The sequence below is a fragment of the Brachionichthys hirsutus genome, chromosome 22 (genome assembly GCF_040956055.1).
Source record: "Brachionichthys hirsutus isolate HB-005 chromosome 22, CSIRO-AGI_Bhir_v1, whole genome shotgun sequence".
Lineage (NCBI taxonomy): Eukaryota > Metazoa > Chordata > Actinopteri > Lophiiformes > Brachionichthyidae > Brachionichthys > Brachionichthys hirsutus.
In genome coordinates, this window is record NC_090918.1 from 4,055,518 (window position 1) to 4,066,193 (window position 10,676).

Below are 10,676 nucleotides of genomic sequence, written 5' to 3' on the forward strand. Positions count from 1 at the left end.
GATCGTTCTCGTAGAGCACGCCACGAAGGTTTTGTTTCTGTCAACAAGTCACTGAGATCTTAAATATTTGTAAAAAAATACATCTTTATTTACACAAAGGGACAGTAGAGCTAAAAAATCATGCATAATCGTTTTAAACATTTCAATAGCAGTCGTGCTGATTGGTATTTTATAGTAGGAAGATGTCATGTTCTGTGTGAGGCGACACAGACTGAGAATTAGTTCTCCAAATTAGGAGCAAACAGCCGGGGAGGCTTAAGGGGGGGGGGGGGTCAACACGCGGACATAACTTGTTTTTTACTTCACAATTGTTCATTTGCAGGCTCCTACAGCTGAGCTGCTGGAGCCTGGTTCATCGGTATCTGTTCTTCCATTGGCTGCTGGGTCCTGCTGCGGTTTGGCCTCCTGGAGGAAACGCAAGCACACGGGAATTTAGGTTGAATAGGAGAACACAGATAACAGTAGTTCAGCAGCCTAAAGCTGAGGCGTCTATAAAAGGTGTGGCATCTCAGCTGCTCGCGTCTGAGTCTTTGTCACTCACCTTCGATGACAGACGAGGCCGACTCCGATCAGAGCACAGACAATCAAAAGGGACACCACAACAATCAAAGTTGTTGTGGTGCTGCTCAGCTCTGGCAAAAAGGAGACGTACAAAATGTTCCATGATCTTAATGCCACCGGCTCCACCTGAGGAGGAAAACGGTCATCGTTTCCATGACGATGTGAAAGCTTACCGGGCATGTGAAGCCGATCTGTGCTATTGTGTGAAAGTTGGGCGATCATTGATGATGTCCCGGCGGTTGCGCTGGTTGCCTTGGCGAAACCTAAAAAAAGACAGGTCAGTTATCAGAGTCTCTGCCACCCGAATCATTTTAAGATAAATAAATCGATCTTTTTTTTTATCTCGGACTTCACGGTAACGGCTATTTACTCTGATTCCAGGGTGGTGCCCCCACATTTATTCTTAATGTTAATAACATTGTTAATAACATTTTAAATTGCTTAATTATGATTAATCCTTTATTATTGCTCATTACAGGCTGTGTGATGAACTGGCAGCTTGTCCAGGGTGTACGCTGCCTCTGGCCTGCTGGGATAGGCTCCAGCACGACCCGGTAACGGACAAAGAGGTTTGCAAGACGAATGAATGAATGAATCTTCATTACATATCATTCATTTAATAGCCACCAAATTTCACCCAAATAATATCTTATTAAAGATTATCTTCAATAATCAAACGGACAAAGTAGCGGAACCAATTCACCTAATTTGCATGTTCTCAGAGGTGGGAGAAAGCCGGAGAACCCGGAGAGAACCCACGCAGACACGGGAGAGAACGTGCACACTTCTCACAGAAAGGCCGCAGGTCGGATTCAAACCTGTGACCTTCTTACTGTGAGGCAACAGCGCCGACCACTGGGCCACCGTTAGCGAGTCTAGCGTGTTTGAATTGGTCAGTGAAGGGAGCAAACTGATTGAAACGGTTCAGTTCAACTCAAACATTTATTACGGCTTTATTACGCCCACTATGTTCAGTAGATGCTTCCCTCTGTTATACATTCTAAATTCTAATTCAATCCAATTGTTGGTTTGTAAAGTACTAAATGGTACAAGGATAGTCTCTCAAAAAAATTAATTCTGCAGCAACTGTTATTTTGTAAATCAATAATTAAGACTTCATTTTATTAACTTAATAGATGTCATTTATTTTGAATAGTTCACTTGCCTATTCGTGTAAACTTATATTTTCTGTGTTTTCATCACCTATTTTCTAAATCTATGTCTTTCGGTAAGTGATTTGTTTGGATCAATACGTAATGTTATCCGCATCCTGTGATTGGTTGGAAGCAAACAATAAACTCTGGCCCGATGCAGACGAGTCAAAGGCAACAGCGTGCGATTTACCCTGCGAGCCATCCGACCAGCGACCAGAGGAGGTGGAGCCTGTTTCCGTAGCAACCGAAGCTGAGATACTCTCCGTCCCCTGTCGGCTGGTGAGGACTGCTGCTGGTAAGAACATAAATGAGTACTACGTCTACTACAAATAAACATCTTCTTCGACCATCAGTACAACGGCTGTGGAAGAAAGTCCTTTGATTTATGGTTGGACGTCTGACTGTAACTCATGCGCTACAGAAGTACTGAGTCAGCAAAGATACAGATACACCCTGGACGCGTCGCCAGCACATCGCGGAGCGACACATACATAGACAACCACTCACTCACGCCTACAGACAACGGGAAGTGATCAAATCAATGTTTTTGGAGGAGAGAGGAGACCGGGGAACCTGGAGAGAACCCACGCAGACACGGGGGGAACCTGGATAGAACCCACGCAGACACGGGGGGAGAACCTGGATAGAACCCACGCAGACACGGGGGGAGAACCTGGATAGAACCCACGCAGACACGGGGGGAGAACCTGGATAGAACCCACGCAGACACGGGGGAGAGCCTGGATAGAACCCACGCAGACACGGGGGAGAACCCGGAGAGAACCCACGCAGACACGAGTTAGCTCATTTCCTAATTAAAGAATCAAAGCAGCAAATAAATTCAATGCATTTGGAATCAGGTACACAAAGAGATATTTTTTCAAAACTCGAAGGCTTTAAGAATGAGGTCATCGGGAAAAACAGCTAATCACATTGAGTGTGTGTGTGTGTGTGTGTGTGTGTGTGTGAGTGTGTGTGTGTGTGGATGAGCAAGGGTGAAACTCTGTCACAGAGCAGGAACGAGAGGAAGAAAACAGAACAAGCTGGAATGAACACATCAGTTTTTATTCCACTCAGGTTCAGCACTTTGAAAAATGACTCTGGAGCTTCCGACGTGGTTTATTCTAACATCATGCAAACGCACACACACACACACACACACACACACACACGCACATATCGGCACTACTGAATTCAGGAAATAATAAGCTGAATTTAAAATGGCGTGACTGAACGAGTCAGTGTTCCTGTAACAGTCAGCACCATTTTCATCTGATTTTTATATATATACATATGAACTTACTTGTTATTGTGGCGTTTGGTCGCTGCGTTGTGGTTCTCCTTGGATCAGCTGAAACACAGCGAATGGTTTTAAAATGTATTTTCATCTGAAATTATGAACAAACATACGTACATTTTGTCTTAATGTAAAAAGTTCATAACTTTAGGAGGCCTATATATATATACACACACACAGTGTGTGTGCAGCTCAGACTGAGACCCAGGCTACATTAGAACCCAGTACTGTACATCTCATCGTATGCAGATGACATCCTCCTCTCTGTTTGGAATGTTCCTCCATTTCCTCAAGGCCTCTCTGAATCATCATCAGCAGCTTGAGGCAGAACTTTATCAGAAGATTAAACTGTCATATATATATATATATATATATATGCTGTATTCATACAGACAACATGAAAATACGCTGTCGCTGTTTTCGGCTGTTGAATTTGATTATTTTGCTTAAGGTTTGTGTAACCATGACGCTCGTCATTACTCATTTGCCCTCTCTTTGAGCAACCCTTCTCTTTATGCCTGTATAAAAAAAAAAAAGACACAATTTAATACTAATAATACAACGGGAAAATGAAGGGCATGAAACCGTAAGAAACTGTGATGTGTGGAGATGCCGCACGATGTTTGGGTTTGAAAGCTCGTCTCAGTCGAGATTGAACTTTCCTCCTTAGTGGATCTCATAAGGGCAAAGAGCAACATCTCACGTATACACTGAAGGGAGACTGGCGTCCACTGTGGAACGCTGCCAATCGGCCTGCACCAGGTGAGACCTGAGCTCCCTGCCTTCCTCAGGTAACCGTCCACACACATGTAACGGAAACGGTCGTTCATTTGGAAGCAGGTCCTCGGTGGAGGTTCGGTTAGATCCATAATAGGGATTTCTGGGCATGGAAAATTGACTTTATCTGGAAGAAGAAGAAGAACAAAAAGAAGAACAAGAACTGAGATTATTTTAGTTTCTGATGGGCAAAAGCAACAAAATCAGAGAGAAGGAACGGACAATAAAACTCGTGGAAGCGGTTTCGCTTATGAAGGAGGAATCTTAATATGCTTTTTTTTGGCAACCCTAAACATATTACAGCAAAAATGAACTTATTTATTTACTGTAACTCCAGAACATGCTTTATACTACCTAGACTTACTTATTCAATAATTGTTACTCAGACAGTGTGTTTACCAATATTTAGTAGAATCCTGACCATACAGATTCCTTATGCTGTACACGTTCCTGAAGTGGGGTGCGTTTCCTTTGGACTCACCACAGCACCGAGCTCCACGCAGACAGATCATCAGAACACAGAACAAAGTAGGACCCAGATCCATCTGACGGTTCTTCAGAGACCCGGAATGAATCTCAACCGGCAGAAATCACTGCGTCGCGTTCTGTCACTGGCTTTCACTTTCACTGCCGATCCTACGCGTAATGATATGCAATGGGCGGATCATGGTGGATCACGTGATTGTTTAATACACAAAAAACACGCCCCTACTTCGCGCCACTCTGTTTCCGATTGGTCCACACCCCGGATGTTTTCCGAATGCGGGTGACTGGGAACGTCACGTTTGTAGTTCTAAACGCAAGGAGGCACATTTAATTCTACTTATCATATTTGAATTGTTCCATTATCTATATATGTTATCTTATTGGAACAGAGATGTTGCGATTTTATTTTATTTATTTATTTTGCACAACGAAGCGTCCCCATCCAACCCATAGGAAGGAGGAAGTCTTCCTGCCGCTAGATGGCGCAACAGCAAATAGTCGCGCTTAGTTCTGTTGTCGTGCAGTTTTCCGCCTCGTATGTCGAAGAGCTCAGGCTTCGTCAATCGTGCAGTTTTTATGTTGAAGACACTTTTATGCAGTTAATATCCAGGTATTTATCGAACCGGTATGTTGAAATCGAACCAAAAGGGTATTTAATCATCTTATAATTCACTTAGAAAGGGAAAATTAGCTTTAAATAGCTATGTTAGCATTAGCCGAGGTTAGCTAAATCAGTACTTAATCGATTTCAACTTGTCTTCTTGGATACAGATAGTTTACTGCTTCGGTAAATTTTGTTGCGTTTAATTTGCTCTTTGTTTAAAAGGTGAAACTATTTCTGGGCTCGGCTGCTATCAGGTTACAGTAGCCGGGTTCGAACCATGTTGGGAAGTGATCCCGAAGATGCTAAAAGGCCCGCTCGGACCGTCTCGGGATGAAACTTGTGTCCGTGTTTGAAGGAAACGCAGCGGCTGACGGGCAGGAATGTCGCTCTATGATGACCTCGGCGTCGGCGCCAGCGAGTCCAAGACCGAAGGCTGGTCCAAAAACTTCAAGCTGCTGCAGTCGCAGCTGAAGGTGAAGAAGGCGGCTCTGACCCAGGCCAAGGTGCGTGCAATGCAGCCTCCCAATAAATCACAGATCGATATCACTGCGTGAGAGGGGGAAGGGAAACCCCGTTGCAGTTGATCCTAACTATAGCGGGGTCTGTTCCGGTGCAGCTGTAACGTCTAACGGTTGTGCTTTCCTACGTAGACCCAGCGGATGAAGCAGACCACCGTCTTGGCTCCGGTCATCGATTTGAAGAGAGGAGGCTCCAGTGACGAGAGGCAGATCACAGACACTCCTCCGCATTCGGCCGTCGGGATCAAGGTCTGTGTGAGTGAATCGTGTCATCGGTTTGGGTCTTCTGGGTTTAGAAAACGGCTGCTAGAATCTGTAAAGTTCATTACAGTAGTCCCTCATTTCCCGCGGGGGTTACGTTCCAAAAACAACCCGCAATAAGTGAAATCCACAATGTAGTCATCTTTATTTTTTTACAATTATTATACATGTAGATAAATGTTTTAAGGCTGTAAAACCCCTCACCACACACTTTACACACGTTTAACAGTCAGGCATTAATCTAAATAGATTGTTTCAGTATTATAGAATGAAACCAAAGATCAGAACCTTTTCAGAACTAAACATTTGTTTGAGAAATACAAATATACAGTACGTACAGTAAACGTTTTTCTGTTAATAATGTTAAGGCGTGCAGGTCGAGGAAAGAGCAGCTTGGAGTGCAGAAGAACAAATATTCTACTCGTGCTGTCTTTAGCCTCTCATGCTGCTTTATTGGATAGCTTAGCACAGCGGAACGGCAGCGGCTACATGTATCAACAGGAAGAAACAAAACCCAAAAGGGACGTGACGTTTATGCTCCTACAAAATAAAAGCCTCTTTTTACACAGAGAATAAGAGCGCTATTAAACAAACGCTTAACAAATAAACATGATAGCTTCTAGAAATAACAAATTTAATTTTAATGATCAACCTACGAGGTTGAACACATGAGAAGTTATTAATAGCAACTCGTGCGGATTTCACAGTTCCTCCGACCGCGCCTTCGTCCTTGCTTCACTTCAAGGCGCGTTCAAGCGCAAAAAATAAAATCTGAAACATTGCATTAAAACTCCGCGAAGCAGCGACGTCGCGGAAGATGAACCGCCTTATATCGAGGGAGTACTGTATATGAAGCAATATATTAAGAATAGTGTGTGCTGAGTTAATATGGTGGAAGTCATTATTAGTATTTGTTGAAAAACAATATATTACGTTATTTATACTAATATTAAATGATGTTCTCGCCGGTCCGCTGTAATGTCGCGTGTCCCTCAGGAGGCGGCGCCGAGTGCTTTCTCCTCTGGCGACGTGCTGATCCCTCTGGCCGATGAGTACGATCCAATGTTCCCCAACGACTATGAGAAGGTGATGAAGCGACACCGAGAAGAACGACAGCGGCAGAGGGAGCAGGAGCGGCAGAAGGAGATAGAGGAGAGAGAAAAGTAAGGCCCGAACGATCTGTTCGTCTCCTAAACCGGTGAGCGTATCCCTGACTGGTGCCGAAAGGGCTTCTGGGGGTTGTTGATGAAGCGGGACCCAGAAAGGGGTTCTGGATTTGTGGTTATTTGTGCAACGCACAACTCTTGACGCTTGAACTCGGCGCGTTGCAGGAGGAGAAAAGAGAGACACGACGGCGGAGCTCCGAGCGGTTTCTCTCGCTTCCCCACGGAGGGTGACTCGGATGAAGAGGAAGAGTTTGAAAAAGAGAAGAGGAAACGAGGTGAGCATCTTAATGCTCGGTTGTTTTTATACATGAATAAAATACGTTTATATGTTAAACATGCCGTGCTCAGAGAGTTCCATAGTTCATCGGTGCTGAACCTGAATCAGGGTTTGTCGCCTGAGGACCAGATGCTTTCATCATATTGGGTGCTAATTTGATACAAAACAACACTAAAGCATGCTGAGGGAAATCCCTCTGCGATTTCAGGCAGACGTATTCTTCTCTGAATGAGCTTCGCGTGCTTTTGATTTATGCCCAAGAGGAACGGAAACACATCGAGTATTTTTGTAAATTTGACGTATCCACGTGTCACCGTTACGATGTTTAATCCAAAACGCAAACTCTTTGTCTCCCCAGGTATGGGCGGAGCTGCTATCGCGCCCCCGTCTTCGCTTGTGGACAGGGATGGTAAGTTTTATGACCCGTCATTTTAAGTGGTTTTTGGTTTTTAAACATCAACATAAGAAAAACTAAAAGATCTCGGTTTCAAATCCATGAAAAAATAAGCAAAACGTAATCTGGAGCGTTTTTGTGATGGTTTCTGGAACGTCACGTTAAATGTACGAATTAATTCCATCTGAATCTCCGAGTTCTTCATCATTGTAATGAAGTTCAGCCCCTCTGGGATGCCGTTCTCTAAACAGGGGGCAGCGTTAATTCATTAAATACGTGTATTTAACATCAAGAAGGTAAAAAGTGGAGGCAAAATATACAGATTAAAGTGCAGTGGACTTATAGTGGTGGGAAGACGCCGCGCAGGTAGATGACGTAGCAACAGGATAAAATGTGCGCTCCGATAAAGACGGAGCTGAAACCCAATCCGGTTGCGTTTCTCTCGGTGCTTCTCTGGCTCCACCATTTCAGGCTCCTCTTCGTTCCCCTACGAGGATGAAGGTCATCCTGCCAGAGGCTCAAAGGCCGCCATTCCTCCACCGATGTACGAGGACTCCGATCGACCGCGATCGCCCCCCGTGCCAACCAGCTCCTTCTTGGCCAACATGGGGTGGGTGGGAAGCGGACACACACACACACACACACACACACGCACTGCTATTACTATTGATAATATTGATTAACTCATTGGCTGCCAGCCGTTTTTGGTGCAGTCCCGTACTTGGTTTCGCACCATGTTGACTGATCTTTGGATAGCGAATACGGTTTTCTATTTACGTAAACACCAACTACCAAAATAAAGAGCGCACATCTTCAGGAAGCAAAAAGTTTCTTTGATCTTTTTATGCTCTTTAGCTATTGGCAATAGAGCATCGGCTGGTTTCACCAACGACATCAGACTAACAACTTTATTATCTTCTGAATCTGGCTGTTTTTAAATCTCTCTCTATCTCTACCTCCCACAGAGGTACGGTGGCCCATAAGATCATGCAGAAGTACGGATTCAAAGAAGGCCAGGGCCTGGGGAAGCACGAGCAGGGCCTCAGCACGGCGCTGTCTGTGGAGAAGACGAGCAAGAGAGGTGGAAAGATCATCATAGGCGACGCTGCGGAGAAACGTAGGTCCTCTCTTCAGTCCGTTTACTTCGCTGTGAATGTCCTCCTCACATTTTCAGTTTTACCTCCGCCACTTTTGTTGTTCTCTACTTTTAAACGTTCCTGCTGCTTTCCTTCATATCCTCCCTGCCTGTCATCCTGTGTGTGTGTGTGTGTGTCCGTGTGTGATTGAGCAGCGGGGTCCAGCCAGCCTGGTGTTGCCGAGACGTCCGGCGGAGGCTTCGCAGGTTGGCCTCATTTCCCATTGAGCATTAATTCAGTCTTTGCACGTGTTTCATTCACGTCTGTGTTTATAGTCGGTCACCTTATTGGAGCAGCGATCGTTTGTGTCCGTCAAAAGCCGAGTTGGTCTCGCATTTTCCAATCCTTCCGGCTGCAGTGTTTGGATTTGGCCACTAGAGGTCATAGTTAAATTCTACTGTTTTCGTCTCAGAAATGTTCAAATGTGACGCAACCAGCCAGGATGAATATCACGTTGGCTCGGCGAATAAAAACGTCTTTTGGAACGAAACGTTTCTAAATGGTTCGATTGATCAGATGCATTCAGCCTGCGGACCGTCGAGCAGGCGAACGTGTGTGACCTTTGGTTCTATTCCCATCCAACCAGCAGACTCATCCAAGAAGTCGGATGCCAACCCGCTCACAGAGATCCTCAAAAACCCGACTAAAGTGGTCCTGCTGCGGGTACGTGTGTGTGTGTGTGTGTGTGTGTGCTTCCGTGTAATCAACAGTGAAATCTTCCCGGCATATAAAACTTGTTGTCAAGTGTAATGAACGATCATCAGAAGTTCGTGAATGGAGGCGAGAGCAGACCTTCCGGTGCCGGCGGCGTGCAGAAGTTCAGGATTTGCTTCTGCAGAAAACTCGTACATGAAGAAATCAGCAATTTCAATGAAACCGACTGTCAAAGAGGAAGAGGCGATGAATACATTGTGTGTTTGAGTGTTTTACGGAGCGTAAATGCTATCGGAATCATGGATATCAAGAATGTAATACCTTTTTTTTTTTTTTTTAATACGAGTTTGCATTTCTCGTGGCGTCGTCCGAAGCGGTGACGTTTGGCTTCGTTTCATAGGCCTGCTCTCCGTTTGCTCCGTAGAACATGGTGGGCCGAGGAGAGGTGGATGAAGATCTGGAGGGGGAGACGAAAGAAGAGTGCGAGAAATACGGCAAAGTGATCAAGTGTGTCATCTTTGAGGTGGGAGACGAGGATTTCGGAGCAGGAAGAGACGGATGTCGATCAAAAAGGATGACGACGGAAACGACTGTCTCCTCAGATTGCGGACGTGCCCGAGGATGAAGCTGTGAGGATCTTCCTGGAGTTTGAGCGGGTGGAGTCGGCCATCAAAGGTCAGTGCGTTTGGCGTCTGCTCGTGGTTCAACTCCCCAGCAGCAGATCAGTTCGCGTTGGCTCCAAACCTAAGCCTGCACGCGGCGCCGGCGAGACTCGAGCTAAAGCGTCGTCCATTTTGACCTTTGACCTTTTTGTCGCGGGTCGGAGCTGATCAATGCTCATTCATTCCTTCCGAGCATTGTGTAACTGCTCTATGACGGGGGGGCGGGTCTGTCCCGCTCCAAGTGGGTTGTCCCGGATCAGAAACCAGGCGAGACTCTGCTCCCTGAGGTGTGACATCACTGGTGTCCCAGCAACCCAGCAACCCAGCAACCCAGCAACCCAGCAACCCAGCCGTCTCCCTGTGGGCACCACAGACGTTCATAAAAAGTCAGGATCTATTTCATGATGCTGATGTCTTTGTTTTTGTCTCCTGCTGTGTGCCTTTTCTTTCTAGCAATTGTCCGAGTTCGGGGTCATACCCGACCTCTGACCTTCAGCTGTAAAGAGATGGAGCCCGGTTCCACTGATTGTCAAATGAATTGTCATTTAAGTTTTTTTCACCAAATCTCAGATTGCTTGTTCCCGTTAGCAGTGGAGTCCTGGTTTTCTGCACTGATCAGGGTCGCGTCTCTCCATCGACCACTGTTCCCTGCAATGGCGGCAAAAGTTTCTCAAAGTTTTTAATTCACTATTTCCTTTAAGTTCGTGAAACACTTTTTCCCTTTGCCTG

The 10,676-nt window shown here is 45.4% G+C and overlaps 2 protein-coding genes across 2 annotated transcripts; one reads left to right on the top strand and one right to left on the bottom strand.

The window, feature by feature from the left end:
- Nucleotides 1-104: 104 nt before the first annotated feature.
- Nucleotides 105-4,334, bottom strand: il15ra (interleukin 15 receptor subunit alpha). Its single transcript, XM_068755510.1, has 7 exons — nt 4,271-4,334; nt 3,716-3,916; nt 3,019-3,066; nt 1,906-2,007; nt 735-824; nt 542-632; nt 105-405 (listed from the first exon to the last, which is right to left on the bottom strand). The coding sequence occupies exons 1-7, from the start codon at nt 4,332-4,334 to the stop codon at nt 327-329; spliced, it is 675 nt and encodes a 224-aa protein (XP_068611611.1). The 3' UTR covers nt 105-326.
- A 479-nt stretch (nt 4,335-4,813) lies between these two features.
- rbm17 (RNA binding motif protein 17) lies at nt 4,814-10,115 on the top strand. The gene is made up of 12 exons (XM_068755511.1): nt 4,814-4,900; nt 5,235-5,382; nt 5,530-5,646; nt 6,655-6,821; nt 6,990-7,099; nt 7,460-7,510; nt 7,967-8,105; nt 8,461-8,612; nt 8,787-8,837; nt 9,218-9,294; nt 9,710-9,808; nt 9,888-10,115. Exons 2-12 carry the CDS (start codon nt 5,260-5,262, stop codon nt 10,113-10,115), a joined length of 1,314 nt encoding a protein of 437 aa, XP_068611612.1. The 5' UTR covers nt 4,814-4,900; nt 5,235-5,259.
- The last annotated feature ends 561 nt before the right edge of the window (nt 10,116-10,676 follow it).

What these genes read in the sequence shown, in the direction of transcription:
- il15ra (XM_068755510.1), bottom strand. Translation starts at nt 4,334, where the DNA reads ATGGATCTGGGTCCTACTTTGTTCTGTGTTCTGATGATCTGTCTGCGT. An exon ending in AGTCTCCCTTCAGTGTATAC is followed by an intron (nt 3,067 to 3,715) that starts GTGAGATGTTGC and finishes GCTGTGTTTCAG; the next exon opens with CTGATCCAAGGAGAACCACA. An exon ending in AGATCGGCTTCACATGCCCG is followed by an intron (nt 633 to 734) that starts GTAAGCTTTCAC and finishes CCTTTTTGCCAG; the next exon opens with AGCTGAGCAGCACCACAACA.
- rbm17 (XM_068755511.1), top strand. Translation starts at nt 5,260, where the DNA reads ATGTCGCTCTATGATGACCTCGGCGTCGGCGCCAGCGAGTCCAAGACC. An exon ending in AAAAGAGAAGAGGAAACGAG is followed by an intron (nt 7,100 to 7,459) that starts GTGAGCATCTTA and finishes TTGTCTCCCCAG; the next exon opens with GTATGGGCGGAGCTGCTATC. An exon ending in GTCCGGCGGAGGCTTCGCAG is followed by an intron (nt 8,838 to 9,217) that starts GTTGGCCTCATT and finishes CCATCCAACCAG; the next exon opens with CAGACTCATCCAAGAAGTCG.